The following is a 21,729-nucleotide window of genomic DNA, read 5'->3' as shown; positions in this document are numbered from 1 at the left end:
TTCACTTTAACACATCTTAAAAAACTGCCAACTTGAACAGAAGTGAAAGTAAATTACCTCCTGGTTCATCAATGTAGAATGACACATCTTTTTTGCTTTCCTGTTCATCAATGTGGTCACAGGTGATCTGTGGAACAGACAAGGCATTCTCTCCTGGGTTTATTACAGGTGCAGAACTGCTACCACAGCCTAGTTTTCCTTTTCTTTTGGATCTTCTAGCCTGTGGCAGTAGAAGAGGGATGATATCAGAAGATACTATCAGTATCAAAAAAGTACACGTGAACTGCACTATACAGTAAATTCATCCAAGGTTGTTGTTTGCTTTGGATTTTTTGTGGGTTGTGGGTTTGTTTCTGTTGATTTGGTTTGGGTTTTTTGTTGGGTTTTTTTTGGGGGGAGGAGGAGGACATTTGGTCGTTTTTAAAGAATGGAATTGAAATTCAATGAAAGTGTTACATCCTTGCTTAATGCTTTCAAAGTGGCTGATTCTTGGGTGTGTGCCTAGCACATTCTGAAAATCAGGTTTCATGGAAAACTTGAGCTGGGTCCAAAACTCAAGGTGCCCAAAACACCCAAAACTGTTGAGTATACAACAGTTGACTGTAACATCTTTCTAAAACTCTAATTAAACATAACCATAGACTTTGAATTATGAGCACTGTGCAGCCTTTTCAACTGAAGAAAACGAGGGGTTTTTTGTAAAAGTGAAATTTAGGCACATCAAGAGAAGAGAAACCCTTCCTCCTGCCCCTAAAGTTGAAGCTGTCCTGATTTTAGAAGCTTAAGAAGCAACTTAATGAACACCTTACAGTTAGTACATAAGAACAAAAAAGATGGCTTGATTTCAACTGATTCCAAGCAAGGCTGGTCTCCATTTGCCTTTGTGACAAGAAGTGACCAACATAACAGCCACTCAAATACTGACTACATGGCCTGCTTTCTACCTCCTGGATGCTACCACCACTTTGCTATATAAATACTGCTTCTCACAATATATAATTTATTTCCAGTCTCCATGACTATCTACCTTCTGTCCCATCCAGTTCTACTACTCACACACCTCAAAACAGAGGTAAAAGGCATATTTTCTCTTGTCTGCTGCTCCAATAGTTACCTGGCAAGAAGCTGAAATCTAGGGCTCTACTGCACTCAATTCTGCAAAGTACTTTGATGTCACCATTAAGCAGTTAGCAGAGAAACATCATTAGAAAGAATGAGTATTTACACAACATCTGCAGGCTCAATACATTTACAAATTGGACAATGCTACTTGGTCTTAGTAAATTTTATTTTATTTTTTTAATCCACTCTTCTGTTCAGCACTGCAGCATTTAAGGAAAAGCACATTCAAAATAATCAAGCAGTGCAAAAAAATGGTAGAAACAGGAATTTATTGTAGGCAGCAGGTGCACTACCATGCATCAAAATGTTTCCAAAGGCTAAGATTATGGGCTCTCATAGCAAGAAATGAAACTAGAAGTTCTCTGAAGAACAAAATGCTACAATATGATCAATATACATTGCAGTCTTTAAAATAGGAGAAAGAAATAATTACTCTCCTTTGAGAAGACAGAGGAATCATTGGTAAGAGATGAAAGAAACACTCACTAAGCTCTTGAATTAGACTTAGCAGTTCACAGGGACGTTCAGTTGTAATAATATATTAGGGAAATCCCTCTCACTAAAGAAAACAGAGGGAAGAACACTAAGGACACTAAAACCCATCTATTTTTTCCAGTTCTGCTACCACAGATGGGCTGTTGTTCAGCAACCTTACTTCAGCCTTACCCCTTTCCTCCTGGTTGTTCTCTCTCTAGTTATGAAAAGGCTGCTCCCATGGCAAAGTTACACTTCACTCAACAATGAATTGATCACACTGCTGCAATGCCTAAACATATATATGGATATATATTGTGCTGATACAGGTCTCTACATGTGCTGTGAGGAAGCTGTACTGCAGTTCTCTGCTGGGCAACAGGCATCAGTAGTATTACACTGCCTAAAACCAGGCCTCTAACATCACCTGAGAAACTCTGGGTGTCTGAGCTGCTGCATAACTGGGGATTACCAGAAGGGGTACTGAAGGCTGAGCAAGCTTGCCAGTGAAACTACATATCTATGTTTAAGTAATACCAGATGTGCAGACAAACACTATTCCACTTTCCTGCAGCTGCAGCCCAGGAATTTGCCCAAATTTCTACACACAGCACCAGATAAAAGTACCATGGAGAGAAGTACTTGAGCAAGACAAACGTAAATACAGTCAGCTAGAATCTGAGTGTGAACATGAGCTTTTAAAGTAGCTCTCTCCTTTCTTCCTGTATGAACTACTATACAAAATAAATGCAAAATGTGAAAGACCAGACTTACACTACAACCTTTCAGAAGGTAGAGGAGACTTTCAAAGGGGATAAAACAATGGAGAAGAAGCACTTGTCAAACCACCAGGGCAAATTTTAATATTTCTGTCTCTTGGGAGTATTATAATTAAACTAATCATGCTGTAGTATAAGGAAAACAATTATGTCCCTTTACAAATGGCTTCCAGCTCTCCAAATTATTTGGACATTTCATAAGCATCTTAGCAAAGTATCCCAATCAAATTAAAACCAAGAACAGAATATTCTGCCAACTCTACTTTACCTGTTTCTTCAGACTAGGGCTAGATGGCGCTGGTGGTTTTTTGGGATTTTGCACCAGTGATGTAACATAGATCTTCCATGTTGCTGTAGAATTACAGGATTTCTCTGCTGCATAGCACCGCCATAGAGTCTGTAATAAAACCCCGAACCAATAATGTCAGTGAATTTGTTGCCCCTGTTGTCCTGCAGGACATACTAATCAGATTTTGCTACAAACCAAACTGGCAGCAAAATCTGCAATCGATGTAAATGTGTTGCAAAGTGTTCCAACTGCAGTCACTGTGCTACACCACACAACACCATACCTAATAAAAGACATTCTTCCCTGTATATAACTGCAGTGAGTGTAATTCCTGCCAGGAAACATACACTTAGCATACAGCGATCTTAAGTACACTCCTTGTAGTGTTCTCCACAAGAGCTGAAGTCAGTAAAAACAAAACAAAAACAAACAACAACAAAAAAACACAAACAAAAAAAGTCACACAAACAAAAAAACCTACAAAACCCACCCACATAAAAGAGAAATCCCCACAAACCTAACAGTGCTGCTTCCTTTTTTTTTTTTTTTTGCTGTGTACCACACTGTAGTATTTGTGCATCATACTACTGCACTCTTTATATTACTGTATAGAATGTTACACTGGGACATTTTTCTAAACTGAGGTGTGCTTGTATATATACACATACACACATTCATCACCTTCGGATTTGTGATTCTCAGTACTTTAACTGCTAGGTCACACTCCCTCTCCAGTACTCAGCTAAGCTTTTTACTGTTAGGGGCCTTACCTGGATTAGAGATGCTGCAGCTGGGATTTGTCTGTTGAAGTGCTTCTGACGTTGCTTCTGCTGTACTTTCAAGGCAAAGCCAGACCCCAAAATACCCTAAATATAGGCAAAATCACCAGTCAGACTCTAATATGGCTTCACATACCTAAACCAAATACTTAGCATATGAGATAAACAGACATTTTATAAAAATACTTTCCTATAAAAAGTTCTGAATTTTCAAACATCCACATTGACAGAAATCTGTTTAGTCTAACAAATAAACCTAAAATGGAGCAGATTGATATTGGCATCATGTAACTTCAAGAAACAGCACGGTTTTATTGCCACGATCTACAGGTAATGTTAGAGGCATTCACAGAGGACAGTCACATTCCAAAGGCAACCCCGCACAGTGGTGGGAGAAGCAAATGCCAATATCACATGATTAATCTACAGCCGTTCTTTGTACTTGTTTTTAATTCCTTGCCACAAAAAAAGCACACCAATTAAAGCCAGAACCCAGTTTGATTTTCCAAACTGCATGGATAAGCCAAATATACCATTTACAACTTCAGCATTTCTGTTAAAACTCAGTTACTGAAGAAATACTTGGTCTTTCCCAACTGTTTTGATGTTATTTCTATTTTCTCTCCATTCAGTTATTTGAGAATTTAAAAAGCCCGAAGGTGGATAATAGAAACATGTAGGAAAGCAGATGCAGTTTCTTAGACCTCTGGTTCACGGCAGCGTTCCTCTCCTCACAGGACCCCAAGTTGTTACTAAATAATCACAAAAGAGCAGAAGAGAAGGAAGTTTCCTCTCTAGCACTGACATGCTCATAAAAAACCTCACAGAATTGCTTCAGTTTTTTGAGTAGTTTTTGTGGTTTGGGCCTAACACGAATACAAAGCTGATGGGCTGAGACAAAGGACAAGGAGGGTTCTTCACCCATTAAGGTCCCAGGCAAAACAGACTCAACGGGGGGGGGGGGGGAATTAATCTCACACTCGTCACACACACCCAGGACACAGACACACACAGAGCAGGGCTTGCATATGTTACCCCACCCCTCCCTTCTGCCCGGGCCCAAATCCCTTTGTTCCCGGTTTCTCTCCCTCCTTCCCCCCAGGGGCACAGGGGGACAGGGGATGGGGTTTAGAGTCACTTCACAGGCTGGTGGTTCCTGCTGCTCCTTCCTCCTCAGGAAGAAGGATTCCTCACAGTCCTTCCCTGCTTCCCCACGGGGTCCCTCCCATGGCAGAGAGTCCTCCACCAACCTCTCCTTCATGAGTCCTTCCCACGAGGTCCAGAGCTGCTCCAGCCTGGGCTTCCCACAGAGTCAGGGGCTGCTTTGGGAACAGCCACCTCCCCTGGCCCCGGGGTCTTCCACAGCTGCGCAATCAGAGTCCACTGGCAGCAAATCCACTGGCCACAACATCCGAGTCCACCGGCCAAGTTCATCCCTCCTGGCGCCTTCAGGGAATGCTCCACCACGTTCCTCCATCAGTGCAGGGGCACAGCTGCCATCTCGCCATGGGTTGCAGGGAAACTTCTGCTTGGGCACCTTCTTCCCCATCTTTCTCGTAAACTACCGGGATCTTCACCCCAGCACTGCCTTTCACCTCTCCAGCTCAGCTCTTCTTTCCCAACTGCTCAGCTCTTACCTCAGCTCTTTCATATGTTAATGGCAGAGGAGCATCTATTGTCCCTCTAATGGCTCCTTGGCTGGGTTTGGAGCAGGTGAAGCTTCCCAGCTTCTTCCCGTAAACACCCCTGTGGCCCTTCCCCCACTGCCAAAAATCCCGCCAAACCAAACCAGCACAATAATGAAAATTATTCTTCCCTCTTTCCTAGGTTACATGTCCTCTCGATAACAACCACAGTTTGATTCACATGTGTGAACAGACATCAACATACACTTGAGGATGTGTGCACATTCACAAGAAACACCCAACCCTACTACTTCCTATCAAAGGCACCAATTCGAAACTACCTCATTTCAAGTCCAAATCAGACAGACATTTGTTAACAAAGCTTTACTTACCGCTGGCAGAGCAAAAAAAGATATAGCAAATACAGAAAAGCAGGAAGCTACTGTCTTCCCAATCCAAGTCTGGGGAACTTTGTCTCCATAACCAATTGTTGTGACTGTTACCTAGACCAGAAACAAACACCTCATTCAGTGCCATGTAGTAGCTTTTTACAGCAAAAACAGAGAACCAAAAGAGAAGAAAACAGCACGAAAAGCAGAGCTACTGCTGAACTAGAGATTAGCTCTTCTCTGTCCCTGTGCTGATCTTAAATAGAGCTCCTTGGTACAGGTGAGAGGCCACAGGTGATGCTGTCAGGGTCAGTTAGGCCAATTAGTGTCCTCAGCACCTGGACAACTGCCTCCCCTCCCAAAAAGGCATGTCCTCACACAGGTCTAGGTTCAGTATCACTGTGGGGCTGTCAGTAGCATTTTCCAGGGCACAGAGCCAGAATAGGGCCAGCAAACTAGAAAAGGACACTTCATCTGCAACTCAGGGCTTGTGGGGTTCAGGCCACCCTTGAACAGCTAGAGAGGCAAGGAACACCTGAGTGGGACAGGCGTTTGGGGCTGTTTCTAATGAGCCCCAGCAGGCTGTAACAGCATTCATTGTATTAAGAGTTCTAGTGAATGCTGGTCCATCAGTAGGGTTTTAATGTAACAAGAGCCAGCTGCTCCCCAACAGAAGGTGATTCCAAGCAGAGATCCCAAGGCAAGCCGAGAGGATCCCTCTGCTGCCCAGACAGGGTCCTCATGACCCTAGACCCAGCCCCACAGCAGGAGAGATTCACAGACAGTGGCTATATGAAACAAAGAGTCTAAATCATAGGGCAGTATAAGGTGATGAGGTAAGTCTGAGGTCAAATATGAAAGTCAGCCCATAGGCTGAAGTCCAGATCACTAGACCATGGCTGAGCCAGAGACCAGGTCTCCTCCAGCACGGTTCATATAGGGAGTAAGTACCCAGGACTGAGCCTAAATAGAGCCCCTGGGCAGTGGCTGTTGGGGTGGCCCCAGGTGTGGCTAAATCAGGGTCATTAAGGGCTTTTTAGCACTCTCAGAGCCTTGACATTGTCATAAAATGGTATGGCAAAGATGACTTGCATCCCTGAGAACTGGAAAGCTTTTAATAAGGAAATGAAGTATTCTATCACCAATACCAGCTTCTATTGGGAGCAGCAGCCATACACTCAGTCCCTCACCCTTCACTTGGCCTTGAAAAGGAGTAGAAATACAGCCAAAACAGACTTAGAAGAATATGTAAATTTACACTGACTACAAAAGAAGATGTGGAAATACTGCCTTTTTTGGAAAAAGTTGCTGACAAGTATTTAATTATTATGCAAAAATAGTCTTCTCAGAACAACCTGTCAGCAATAAAGGCATGGGAAGAATATATTTCTTCCTCCTCCAAGAGCAGTTCTGCAAAGAGCTGGAAGAAAGATTTGCAGGGAGAACATTAGCAACTACTATTAAACTGAGTTTTTCCAAGTAAAAAAAAAAATAAATCTTGTGTTTATGCATCAAAAATTTCTCACTTGATGAAGTCAGCTTTGTAGTATCTATATCCTCTTATGAATATTGTTATTTTGAACTGCAAACTGGTCTCAGCAGGAGCTCTGTCTTGCCAGCTGTTTGCCCAGATTTAATGTGGCTTGTCCATGAAGTGACTTGGGTGCTTGTGTATTCCTAGCAGCACAAACAGATGAGTTTGCCAACCCGAAAAATTAAATCAGACCCCCCAAAATTCAACTTTGAAAGGCAGTATGTGTTAGTGGGGAGTGGAGGAAGTTAAAGCAGTGTTTCTTTAACAGCACTTCAGCTCCTCAGTGCACCCAGATGACCCCTTAAGAGTCTGAGATTTTTCCTTTCCTTTTCCTCTCTTTTTTTCTTATGAAAGGCTTCATGGTGTTTTTGTTGGGTTTGTTTTTTCTTTTTTAGTTTTCCAGCACTCAGAACTTAAACTGCAGCAATGTTGAGCTGCTTTAGGATTACTATGGAAGGCAGTATGAAAGCTGTAACCACAGAAAATATTATTTTCCATCTCAACAGCAGGCATTTGGCTGGCAGATTCCTGCAGGTGCCTGAACATGCCTCAAAGTGTTTCTCCCCTGGCTACCTTAAAAGGGTTCCTTCTTGGTAATCAAATTAGTGCATGGAAGTATGTGAAAAGGATCATAAATAATGTAATTCTCTGGCTTTCTTAATCATAACCAGAATCTTTTTCTATTTGTATATCCAAAAGTATTAGTTATCTGCTCAGAGAATGTTTAATAACTAGGCTTTGGAAAATGACACCTTCTTAACACAGATTTGCTATGGTATGTTCCAGCTGGCATGCACAGGATTTTAATGCAGGCTCTGAAAACATATGTGTACACTTCAAAAAAAGATGTAATTCTAGTTTAATAGAAGTCAACAGAGCTTCTCGCATGCTTTAAGATAGGCAGGTGTCCTGAAGTTTGAAGAGTCAGAACTACACTCCTCAAAAAACATGTATGAAATATAAAGGGGTTCAAACTGCTGCCTCTGGCATGGAAATTTACTACTGGAAATTCTGAGCAATTGATCCCAAGTACCTCTGGCAGTTAACACCAGTTTACTGGAGTGACTGTTTAACTGAAGTTCAATGGTACAGAATAGTCCACTTTGCGGCAAAACCAATAAGCTTTACCAAGAGCAGGAGATGAGCATGAAAGGACCATCAGAAGAGAAGCCTCATACATGTCCTCCTTCTTTCCTCAAGAAAAAAACACCCAGAAAGGACAAAAATCCTGCTGTGACAGGGGCTGCATTTCTGGCAGACTGGAAGTGCTGTTGGAAACGCTTTTGCGTGTGTTCTAACATGCTGTAACTTCTAAAAGTGGCTTCATATAAAATACCACAAGCCTTTAATATGTCTTTGCAGTTTAATCTGTGTGCCTGCCAAATCTAGGTGAAACAACATTGCATTTAACTGGAGCGGGCGAAAGTAGTTAGCATTTAATTCCAATGCTCATTCATTCTTTATTTCCCCCTTTCTTCACATTTAGACGTTTCAGGTCATTTGTATCAAGTTCAGCAAGCTTGCACTTTCTGCTCAGAGCAAAATGTTACCCATAATACACTCTGTGGTTTTTGTCAGACACATAAGACTTCCAAATACTAGCTACCAAGATTCTTTTTCCTGTGGTTCAGTTTTGAAAGGCAAAAGTGAAATCAATTTTCACTCCCTAGTAACTCCACATCTGTGTTTCTATGCTACAGAAGATTTGAAAAGAAAAAGAAACTGATTCACTTTGTCCTTTGTCACTGTTCCCAGCTGTGAACTGCACCTGCACCGTGACTCACTAATGCTGAGGAGGCCTAGACGTCTGGAGAGCTTAAACAACAATTTAAACAGTGTTCTTCAAGTGCCTCACACAGCTAGAGAAAGACAAAGCTGATTTTATCTTGCTCTTACACAAAACAAGTCAACTTTTGGAAAACAACAACACAACCCATTGAACTCTTTGCAGGGCATATAAATACACATTGAAATACAGATTCCAAGTCATCTATCTCAACAAGGTAAAGTAATGCACATTTTAAACTTATCTGTTGTCTTCATGACTGAACTCCTTTTAAACTCCTTAAGTCCATAATATTAACAAAATATGCCTGTATAAACACACCTTGACTTTTTTCATCCGTAACTTTTTACTCTTTACTAAATCAAGATGTAGCTTCTAGCATTTAAAAATATTTTGTAATCCATATCTAAACATTCGATGCAAGTCATAAAGCAAGCTCTGGATAACTAGAGCTAAGGAAATAAAAAAGAAGGAAAGGCAGAAAAAGTACACTGGCTTCACGTGAAAGTTTTACTACATGCAGAAATAACCCATGCATGAATATACGTGGGCAGAACTGGATACTTAAATCATAGCTAGTACTTAAACTGATTACTGAAAATCTGTTTTTGTTGTTCACTGAACCTTGCTCCTCTCAGTTTGATAAAGGGTTCTTCTTCCCTCTCATTCAGGTCTGAATTTGGGCATTTCTGCCCTAGGAATTACTTTATGAAACTCACAAGATATTGTGCAGAGCCAATGTGAATCACCATCTTTTAATGATATTAAATTAAGACATCCTTATTAATAGACTATATGCTTTCCGTTTCTTTCAGTGGTGTCATTTTAATTCACAGGGTGCTACAAACGTCTGTGGAACTTCACTATGCTAGAAATATTTATGAGGTATTTCTCATAGATTTAGTTGAACTACTGCAGACTTCTGTGGGATCCCCTAATGCTGCTGCACTTCCCACAAGCAGCCTCATTTATTGTTTTTTTTAGATGTACTTCACAGTCTGTTCAGCTAGACTATTAGTAAAACCAGAGACAGTAGCTGTTCCACAGTTTTCTGTCATTTGAACAGTGGTATTTGGGCTCAACTGCTCCCATAAGAGCAGAACAAGTGAGCCTGTGTAAGGAAGGGGCTGTTTTCTTAAAGCAGACATGGGATGTCATTCATAATGTCAATTAACACCTTAGCTGTTTTATTTTTCTTTTTACAATACAGCACATTTGGTGATTCTGGGATATTTATTCCTTTCCTGCATTAGCTAGAGGTTATCTCATGTCTATAATCATGAGGCTTTACATTCTGAAATTTTTATCATATGTCTGCTGAGGACTTTAACAAGTGATTATTTTATGGACTAGTTCATGGTGTCCTATCTTTCCAACACGTTAGATAATTAGGTCCATCTGGCCATTAAGTGATTTTTCATATTTACTGATTTTTTTGTTTGTTTGTACTGTTTGGTACAGCTATAGGTCATAATTGGCAGATTAAATCAATACCTGACAACCTAATGACAAGAATTCCATGTCTAACAGATTTTTATAATTCACCACTCAAAAACTTGTAATTCAGAGTACATGTAATATAACCTATATTTCTGTATACTTAATTAAAATGGAGGCTTACACAGCATCTAAATTAAGGATTAGAAACATGTATCTATTAGGAACTTTTTCTCTGCCTTTCCCAACTTCCTCACCAGTTTATTTGTAGGCAGATAAATAACTGGTTTATGGCCCAGTAACTACATTGGCATTTTCAAGCCTATCATCTAAAGACAACTCCAGTTTACTGTGTTACAGATAATTCTGGATATATATCCTCTCTCTGGAAGTTGGTGGCTCTGTATCTGTTTTAGTCCTCTCATTTTTCTCTAGCACTAACACCGATGTGATGGATCTCCTTGGGTTTGTTACAAGGAGGCAGCCAACTCATAAAACACATGAGGTTCCCTAGTGGGGAAAAGGGACCACAAGAGAAGAGATGGTTCATACAAAGGCTAATAGGGAGGGAAAGCATGAGTCACAGTGAGAAACATGATGAGAAGAGCCATATGAAGGGAGGGTAGAAACAGTCTGTTCTCTTACTCTGTTCATAGCTCTCTATTCCTTTTTCAACTGATTCTGGGCATGCACACAATAATGACCACAATGCTCTCAAAATCCCAGTTCCCCTTAATGATTTTTTTTTTCTTGATTTCACCAAAGATTTGCACTGACCCTGACTGATTATTGATATCTAAAGCAGTTGAACCTCTGAAGCTTTGCCAGCTGCTCTAGATGGGGCTATTTACCCTTACAGTGAATAATGAAATTACTAAAAAAAGACAGCAGGACCCTTTCATCCTGCATCAGGGTCTGCATTCTTACTGAGAGAGTGAGCTTTACACAAAAAGTTTTAATAAAATAGAGTAATTAACCCAACTTCCACAAACAGAATGTAATTTTAAAGTTATGCAACTTCTGCAGCTAATTAAGTAGATTGAAAAACAAGTGGTACATGTTTTGAAGGGTATTGATAGTCTTTTTGAAATGTGAGTTTCAATGTGGACTTTTTGTATCTGTAAGCAATCAATGTCCTTTGCTAAGGACTTGCAATCATGCTTTCACAATGAAGTTTAATGCCAAAATAATTTAATTCTATTTATCAAGTTTTTCTTGTATCTTTTTTAAAAGGTTGTCGAGCTTCCCTACAGATCTATGTTCTGCAAAGAAAAAAAAAAAGCCAGGTTTTATATAAGATCCCAACTTCAGCAGAAGATTTTGTGCACTTAGTTTGTGCACACATTTTGCTGGTAAAGACTTACCACACCCCACCAAAGGGCATCAGCATAGCTGGAGAAACCTGTCTTTCCATCCTCATCAACTGCATCCTTCTCAGCAAGATAAACAAAATAGGATGAAAAAATTAATCCCAAGAATCCAATGTACAACGTAGTTATGAGTTCCTATTGAAAGAGAAAGCAAACAAGTACACAAGGTTTACATCACACATATTCTGTAATTGTAAAACATTGTTAATATCTGGGGTTTTTTTGCATCATAGTTGAAAAATTAATATGTTATATTTCAGGTATGAAATTTCCTTCCAGTAAAACAGGCACTTCAGTGACTTTTTTCTATAAATATGAGACTAAATAATTCAAGAAGCTATGATTTATACACAAACAGTTAAATGGCAGGTGGGACATTCCTCCTGTTTTACGTCTTGTGAATGGAAATAATTTCATTTAACTGTCCACTCAAAATACCAAATGTTAATATATTTTTTAAATAGTAAAACAGATTTAGAAATGCACTTTATGAGCAGCAGACTAAATATTAAAATCTCAGTTAAGAAATAACAATCATGTCATGATTATGAACATATCTAAGGAATGAACATGTGTATCTGGTATTTTAATTTTTTAAGACTGAATATTGTTGCTTTACTGGATGAGGGTACAGAATGTACCCTCAGCAAGTTTGCTGATGTCACTGAACTGGGAGGAGTGGCTGACACACCAGAAGGCTGTGCTGCCATCCAGTGTGACCTGGACAGGCTGGAGAGTTGGGCAGGGAGAAACTTGATGAAATTCAACAAGGGCAAGTGTAGAGTCTTGCATCTGGGGAAGAACAACGCATGGACCAGTACAGGCTGGGGGCTGACCTGCTGGAGAGCAGTGTAGGAGAAAGGGACCTGGGGGGTCCTGGTGGACAGGAGGATGACCATGAGCCAGCAATGTGCCCTTGTGGCCAAGAAGGCCAATGGCATCCTGGGGTGCATTAGAAAGGGTGTGGTTAGTAGGTCAAGGGAGGTTCTCCTCCCCCTCTATTCTGCCTTGGTGAGGCCACATCTGGAATATTGTGTCCAGTTCTGGACCAGTTCAGCCCTCCAGTTCAAGAAGGACAGGGAACTGCTTGAAAGAGTCCAGTGCAGAGCCACAAAGATGATGGAGTGGAACATCTCCCTGATGAGGAAAGGCTGAGGGAGCTGGGTCTCTTTAGCTTGGAGGAGACTGAGGGGCGACCTCATCAGTGTTTACAAATATGTGAAGAGTGAGAGTCAGGAGGATGGAGCCAGGCTTTTTTCAGTGATGATCAGTGATAGGACAAGGAGCAATGGATGCAAACTGGAGCATAGGAGGTTCCACATAAACATCAGAAAAAAACTTCTTTCCTGTGAGAGTGACAGAGCCCTGGAACAGGCTGCCCAGAGAGGCTGTGGAGTCTCCTTCTCTGGAGACATTAAAAACCCGCCTGGACACGTTCCTGTGTGATGTGCTCTGGGAGACCCTGCTCTGGCAGGGGGGTTGGACTGGATGATCTTTCGAGGTCCCTTCCAACCCCTAGGATTCTGTGATTCTCTGATTCCCTGCTTACAAAGAAAACACTCTGCTTTCATCTCTAGTAGATTTGTGACTTCTCTCCACATCAACAGAAATCTTTTAGTTACTCTTGGCATGTTGCTTACATCTCAGATACTAACAGATCGTACATGTTATTGTGGAATGGTCATTACTGCTTCTATTAAATTTTGTCTCAGTGACAGAATTAGTGGAGTGGATAATAATTTGAATACTCCTTTGTTAAGTGCTAGCTCATTGAAAAACAGGCAGAAAAAATATGCTGTGCACAGTCTTATGAGATTTTTTCAAAGCAGTTGATATATCAACAGAACTGCTCAGGTTATCTCACCACTGGTACCTCTCAGCTCCAGTCATATTCATCCAAAGACTGAAGTCCTCTTAGGTAAAGCCCAGATGCAAATGTAATTGCTTCAGTCTTCCTCTAAATGTCACTCCATGATATATACGTATAGAGAGACAAAATAGTATATGCCTATATTTAATTATTAATAACAATGGCAGCAATCTAATATATACTGCATTTAAGAAGGAGTGAAGAAGATTTTAAAATAATACGTTCTTGAAGAAATACGGATAGAGTGGCATCTACCAATGCCAAATAATATTAATTGAGCTGGATTGACTAACTCAGTTTTTCAGTAAGCTGCATGATTTTTCCATGTCTTTCCATCACCACAGGGGGTATTGACTCATGTTTTGTTGCTTTTGGTGAGAAATGCTTGTATAAACTCCACCTGCTGAAAACAGAAGAGCATCCTAGCCATACTGGGCCTGAGTGAGCTAACACAGCTATATGTAAAATTCCAAAAGACATGGAAATCATTGGTGTTAACTTCAGTATGCTCTTCTAGGCCCAAAGAGGACGAAGTGCTTGTTGTTTTCACAGGTTACAAAGACATGAATTTATTTTCTCACATTGTTTAAGGGTTTAGGGTCCCATTTTTCTGACCTAGCACCAAACTCAACAAATAAATAAGGACCTTATACTCTAAAGAAAAAGCAGCTGAGGTGGTTTTGTTTTGGTTTTGTTTTTTTTCATAAAAATTTCTTTAAGAGACTGGTCAGGAATAAAGGTCCCATTTTCCCTTCTGTTTGGTACTATGCTAGGATTTCAGCTACACTTGCCCGCTGTCAATACAGAACTGCATGTTTGATTATTTTTTTTATTAATGTGTTAGTGGGTGATCAGCTTTGACAAATACTACAGACTTGTAGAGTTTTATATATCATCATAATCACTTCTTTGGATTAGCAGAACTTCAGGTGCATTTATTCAGAACCTCACTTCTCCAGGGGTATGTATGTTTTTTTCCTTTTAAATCACTGAACTTATTTATGTTTGTGACATTTGAGATTAAAGTGTTGTATTTTGGAGATAGTATTTCCAGATTCTTGACTTAAACTCTGAACACCCACAGGGAAAAATGTTCTCAAACACCTCTGTCAGTAATGTTAGCAAATGTTGAGAAAGTGTATTTGGATACCAGCTCAGCCCTAGCTAGATATCCAGGCAATGTGACCATAATAAATTAAGACCAGACAGACTTGGAGCATTAAAAGTCATCATGTTGGACAGGATGAAAGTAGGCTTTATACTAGAGTACTTTGGTGTGCATCAATGCTCCACAGCCATCATGACATGAAATTTCCTGCAGTACTGGGGAAAAAAAAAATAAAGGGAAGAAAAGTAACTGTTTAAATTGATTTAATCTTTTGATTCAGTACCTCCCATTCCCTGTGCCAGAACAACAGTTGTCTAAATAGCAAATGAAACAATGTCTGTGTGGATAGCTGTTTGTAAATATCTGGGGGAAAAATCTAAACTCCTAAAAGCAGCTGAAAAACCACCCTTACTAGCCCGATGTAAAGATTCGCAGCACAGTATTAACCCTCCATAGTATGGTGTGATATTCAAGCTAATGATAAAAGTTTATTATTATAGTCATAAAGTTAAGTTGGCTTTTCTTCAAGAGATTCCATGAGGTCCTAAAAAGAAACCTTCAGCTAGAAGTGTTTCAAATTCTTCACTAAAACATTTTAAGCTTCTCCTGTTTAATGAACTTCTCTACAAAATAACTGTTTCAAAACTTTCATGACCTATTTCTATTTACAGCCAAGTTTACCTCTGTGACTACACCATTGAAAAAGTAACTTTTCTTGCATATTATCATAACATGATTAATATTTTTATTTATAGAATGAATTAGAAAACTCCTTATTTAGGCAGAGAAAATACAATTTAAATAATTTACTTGTTCTATCAAGGTGTTTCCATGAGTATTTGTTTTTCCACAGAATACAGCTAGGAACACATCTTCTGTGAAGACAGTGGACAGTACTTGCAATATGAAAGGCAGCCCAAAGAACAGCATTTGATAAATTATACTGAAGGATGACATCAAAGTGTACAACAGTTATCTTCCAAAAAAATATGTTTTTACCCTGTTAGCCACTGACCTGAAGGCCAGTGTTCCCATGTAAGTAGAAAGGAACACATGATGGACTTTGGAAGTATTTTTTTTCTCCTGCAACAGTAACTGTACCTTTAAACCAAACTACAATTTGAAATCCATGAAAATAACATGCTAAAGTAAAGAAAATGCTGGGGATCTTTCAAGATCTAGTACCTGACGATGTATGAAGACAACTGATCCCAACAGTCGCCAGGTGCCACCCTGTCTGTCTACATGAAGCATGCGAAGTATCTGGAGAAACCGGATCCCCCTGGAAGAAAACCAGTACATTAAATATAATTAATTATAATGTACTGCCATATTAGAGAATTGTGATAGCATTGCCTCTGACTAGGATTGCATCTTCTGCTTGAGGCACCTCAGTAGACAGTATATTTAGATATATTAGACACTTCATTATATTCAGATACATTCAGAAAGATTGACTAGGGCAACACTGTTAAAATACAAGAAACAAAAAAAAGTCTAAAATACATGCTTTCAAACTCAGAGGAAACACGCATGTTTTACCTGATTATGATTCCCCAATGATCCCTTTCCAAGCAAAACTAGTGCTTCAAGCTTTGCTAACATAAATATGAGTAAAATTTTTCTCTATTTGCCAAAAGTAGAATGTGAATCAAACATGTTATTACTGAAGTCCTTTTTGTATAAGTTACAGAAATAATCTAATTGGAAATACATGTAGTCCTATGTGATTTTAGGACAATAGCTGAATTATAAACTCCAAACATTTTCAACTATAGAAACACAATTATTTGTATGTTTCTTAAGCAGAATTTTATTAAATGGAAATACTTGATTCTAGTCACCCTTTTGACAATTAACTCCATTTGCCTGTGCACCTCTTGCTGTCCCATCACTGAAACAAAACATTGAAGAGCAGGAAAGGATGAATGTTGAATTAATCTATCTGAAAAAAAATCATTAAAAGTATTTTTTGGTCTTTCTAGCTATCCTTAAAATGTTGATGTTGTTGTTTGCTTGCTTTTTAAAATTTTAATCTTATTTCAGTTCCACTGTGGCTGCATTTTTCTGCGTTACACCAGCTGAGGAAACTAAGTCTCCCTTAGTCCCTGGGAAGGCATATTGTTTTCAGAAAAACCAAACTTTTCCTTTATTCAGAAAGCAGATTTTCACAATTGACAATCAAACAATCAAATGCTTGCCATTTTTTTTGGAAAGCACACAATAATCCTGACTATCAAATCATATATCAGCCTCTGGGTTTTGTAATTTCTCGGATATGCCATTGGAACAATAATTTAAATTACCTGGAAACTTTTAAATATCTACTTCAAACCTGTTAATTAAAACATGAGTCCAAGAAGAACTGCAAGACTACCAAATACATGAGCACCAGCAGACCATATATATAGTGTAATAGTTCACTGGTTGCTTATGGTAGGAGGGGAGAGATTTACATGTAGCTCTCCTGTACAATTGCTAGACACACATCTTGATGCCTTGACCCAATGGCAGTTCTTGATTTTCCTGTCTCTGATGTATCTAGATGGTTACAGCTATGTTACTGCTAAGTGCTGACATGCATTCTATAGGCTGGCAGTGTTACAAATAAAGCCTAAAAACAAGATAATGAAGAAGATACTCCAGATACACAGCCACTGAACATGCGCAACTCACTTACCTCTGAAAAGGGAAAATAAATTGGTTGGGAAAATGACCATTTTTTATCAATGTGGCGAACTTAAAACAGTAAGGACAGAAGAGTCTAAAACTCTGCTGTGAACTTTGCAGTGCTACTGGGTTTCAGGCTCACTGGTTGCTGCAGGGATGAAAATATCAACCTGTCATACCTGATGGGTCTGCAGCTTGCAACTTCATTCCACAAGTAAAGAACCAAACATGCAAGCACTCATTCTCTCTGGGATTGCTGGGATTTAAGGGACGTCCAAAGAGGCTCATTATATATACCTTACAGGCAACAAAAGCAAAGGCAAGGATATGGGATTAATTCCTTCTAAACTTCAAAAAGAGCCACTCACATCCCAGTTCTGAGGAAAACTGATGGGACTAATGCTTGCTTGATCCAGATGGTTTTTCAATGGGGCAACAGCAACACTGCTATTGTCGCTAGACATGGGTTAAGTTTATCTGGCAGAAAGCATTTTGACCTGTAGGACAATAACTGCATACTTTAACACCAAGAAAGGCTGCACTGAGCCCAAAGCCAGCTGGGTTCACACATAAACACACAGCAGGCCTTTCCATTAAGGCTCCTTACTACACTTCTACCTGAATTCAACAAAAATCTTCAGAAATTTCACCTTCACTCTCCTCTTCTCCTATATGAGCTGATAAATCACATTCATGCTGCCTGTGTGAGTCTTTATCATCATGTAAGGATTAATGCTCTATGGTAATAGTTACATTAAAAATACTTTATACATGTAGTTCCCTCCAGTGTTTGACTACAGAGCTAGACCGTTTGGGCAGTACATTCTCATTTCCCAGTAATTAGACTGCTTTGGAAATGAGAGGGTTGTAACAGAACATGCAGCACATCCTGCAAGTTAAGTTTGAAGGAGTGGGAAGTACACTGCTTATCATTCTGTTCTTCTATTTACTCACTTTACTTCCCAAAACAAGTTTGCAGTACTTGATGCAAGCTGAACAAGCACTGTAGACATCAAATGTTTCTGGTTCATGTATGGTACAAGTGACTTGTGCCAAACAAATCCACCAAAGCATAATTACTCTTTAAACAAAGTAAAAAATACTTAGTAAAGTGCTGTCTGGATTACTTCTTAAATAAACCAATGTTCTCTAATACTCTGTTGTCTCAGAAAGAGAGCTGGGACAATGTTTCTTAATGTTTTTTCTCCTCTTGGCTTCAGCATTCCCACCATTCTTCATATACTTTGGTTCTGCACTCTTGTTCCCCAACCAGCGACCAAGCACAATAACATAGAGTCCTGCACTGTCCAGTGTTCTGTTATAATAACTTCTCCTATATTGGGAAATTACATAGACAATTTATTTGGAAATTGGGAAATTAGATACACATCTAACATAGCTCTGAGGTTGTGAAGAGCTACAGTCACTAGAAAAACATACCTTATTGCAGAGGTGGCAAACACCTGTCCATTTGATCCTATGCTCAGAACAATAATTGAGGCGACCACTACAATTAGATCTGTTTAAAAAAAAAAAAAAAGAAGGTATTAAAAGTTAGCTGTCATCACTGAAAGACACAACACATACAGATTGTGGAGAGTACTTTGAAAAAAGAAATTAGATTAGCTGAAATTAGGTGGACAGTAAGCTACTGTAATAGTTTCACATAAAAAAACCCCCAATTACTCTGTTTCTTCCATGATTAATTTAATAATGGAAATTTTAAAGATCTTGACAGATCAGTCAGCTTCCTACAAAACCAGCAAAGGCAAAGACATATGTACACCCTAGAAATGAATCCACATTTTGGCTCAAGGATCTCAATTTACAAAGGCAAGTAAGGTTTTCCTTCAATCAGTAATTAAATGGATGAAGCCAAGCACCATACGCGCGCGTGCACATAAACGCTTAATTTAAAAATGGTATCAAAGATGTAGTGCCAACCTTTCAAAGTTTAGGGAACTGTCAGAGGAAAGATTGCCTAGAAAGAATCAGAGTCGTTGGTATACTTTGTGATACAGTCTTTAATTGTATGAAAAAAACCAATTGTTTCCAGAGTTCCATTTTTTTCCCACAACTCAAAAATTTACACAGTTCCAGCATTCCAGGGTGCAGCTGATGGATTGTGTTCACAGTGCCAGCATCCCTTATTTTCTCTTATCCTAGTTGAGTGAACAGGTTTATTGCTTTTAATTACTGAACCCTATTCTAACATTATTCTGAGAAGACATTTTTCCAATTTCCTTAAGGGCATTTCTGTGGTAATCCTCTTTAGAGGATTTTTCACATTCAAATTCTAACCAGAATATAAAGGATTGCACTCTAAGTGGGCAGCAAATGGAGTCAGAATGAGGGAAAGTTTTGGTAAATTTTCCTTGCCAGTTTTAAACAGGCAGCACTTTATTCTTCAGAGCACTTAATGTTATGTAGCACTTCAAGAAAAACAGTGCCTGCTGACTTCACTTGCAGCTGTGAAGGCTCAGAACCTCTGTAACCTGACTTCAAAGTCTTCATTTGGACATCCAGAAAATGAGGCATACTTGTGAAAACTGATTGAAAGGAGTGCCAGAGAGTTTCCATGTGATGCCTATGCAAGATGCAGGATGGAATCCAGCTACAGAGGCAACAACAGTTCCCTTCAATAAAGGTAACCTTTTCCTCCTCTCCTTCAAACTTCTCCTGCCTCATTCACTACCACATAGTTGCTGCAACAAATACTGCAGTAGTTCTACAATTAACAGTATCCTTCACTCCCTGACTTGGATTAATTTGCAGTATCAGTCCAATTCTTTGCTGTAAAAGCAAGATTCATCTCCAGTCAGTCAGTTTAAAGACTGTGCTACAGTAATTGTATGTCTATGAAAATGAAAATAAATATAGGGAAGGAAAAGTTAAGGCACAGAGTTTCCATTCTGGGATAGTCTTCTGAGTACCTTAAACATTTTTTTATGCTGTTCCTTTATTGTGTATGTGTGCGAATATAAATTTGTGAACACTCTGAATTTAGGGAGGGTTTTCTTTCTGTATTATCACTTCGTAAGACAGATCTTTGCCCTTACGCAAATGATGCACCCGATGTCCTTACTCTATTTTTAGACATACACATACCCAACAGATGACCAGCACAGAAGGAGGAAAAGGCTGACACTTAGGAAATGAGTTTCAATTAAGTAGTGACACTAAGAATTTTCAGTCATACTGTTCACTCTTCTGAAAATGTGTTCTGCATTGTAGAGATATTTTATTTCTTTTCCCCAAAACCTGTTCTTCTATCTCTGCTTCTTCTCTGTTCCTAGTTTTCATGTGAGCTTCCAATCTTTAGGCTTCTCATGCATCCCAATTTACTGGTTCAAACAGTCGTATTTTACTGTTGAGGTCTTCAGCATATGCTTCTGCCCTTACACTGTTACCTTTCCATCCGATGTATTTTCAGCCCCTACATTTTTTCCTGCAACCTCCTGTTTGCTAGACCATCTTTTTAGATGTCCTTCTCTCAGACCCTTGTATCAGTATCCATCCTTTTGTCATCTAACCTGTATGTCCCAGTCCATTCCTCCTACCTCTCCCACTTAATCTTGGCATTTGAGCCTGGTATTTTCCCTCTCCATGTATCCTGGGTAATTTCAGGAAGAGCACTATAAAAACAAAATCAACAGGTTTTCCACTTCCATCTCCAGCCCTGCTGCTGAGAGGAAACTGAAAGTTGAATTGTGCAGGCTCACTGCAGATTGAAACTTTGAAGAATACAAGAGCATTCTTTAGCAGGGTGTTTTAAGCATAAATAAGCTACCAGTTTTTCAGAGCCCTGTTGGTCGGTCAGCTTGGAGATGATTTTTGGTGACAATCAAAAAGGTATTTTCCCCAGTAGGTTTCAAGTATCTGCTTCGAAGTGTGGAAGTGCTAGTGCTTCTCCATAAGAAATCACCAGAATTGCCTCTTTCAGGAACAGCTTAAATATTTTGCATGAAATGTCTCCACAAGACTCAAAATGAAGCAGACACCTGGCATGGAAAATATCAGGATGAAGAGCCAACATCTGTTTAAGTAACTTTTTCAACTCTAACAAGCATTAATATTTAGATCAGCATTACATTAGTATTTATGTAAGTTTCTAAAAAGGAAAGTCTCAGGAAGCCTTGGTAATTTTAAAAATGGAATTCCAGCAATGTATGAACAGCAATGTGTGGTGATCCTTCTCAAAACATTCTTCCTACTTACATGCTTGCAAACATGTATGTACATGCACAAGATGTGAAGGGACAAAAATGACGTATCATCTATACAATATGTGTACTACATACGTAGTTGAATGACCTACATAAATCATGTTCCCTGCAAATCAGCAATGTAGTACACAGATTGGAAAATCTAGTCCACTGCTAGTCCACTGTCCTTGTGGCTTACTGTTACGTTCTGAATTACTGGAAAGTTCCAAACAGCTGCCATTTCTTATCTAAAAAACTGCTTTCCAGTGAAATATTACTTAGTTCTGCATAA

At 39.3% G+C, this 21,729-nt stretch overlaps 1 protein-coding gene across 1 annotated transcript in view; it reads right to left on the bottom strand.

The window, feature by feature from the left end:
- LOC127384000 (potassium voltage-gated channel subfamily KQT member 1-like) overlaps positions 1 to 21,729 on the bottom strand; it is a 499,795-nt gene that overhangs the window by 433,124 nt on the left and 44,942 nt on the right. The window contains 7 exon segments of the mRNA XM_051617878.1: positions 58 to 220; positions 2,644 to 2,772; positions 3,435 to 3,530; positions 5,461 to 5,571; positions 11,579 to 11,719; positions 15,748 to 15,844; positions 18,673 to 18,751. Of these exon segments, the coding sequence (XP_051473838.1) occupies positions 58 to 220; positions 2,644 to 2,772; positions 3,435 to 3,530; positions 5,461 to 5,571; positions 11,579 to 11,719; positions 15,748 to 15,844; positions 18,673 to 18,751 (816 nt within the window).

This window comes from Apus apus, chromosome 1 (genome assembly GCF_020740795.1).
Source record: "Apus apus isolate bApuApu2 chromosome 1, bApuApu2.pri.cur, whole genome shotgun sequence".
Taxonomy (NCBI): domain Eukaryota; kingdom Metazoa; phylum Chordata; class Aves; order Apodiformes; family Apodidae; genus Apus; species Apus apus.
This window is presented reverse-complemented; position numbering and strand designations above follow the sequence as displayed.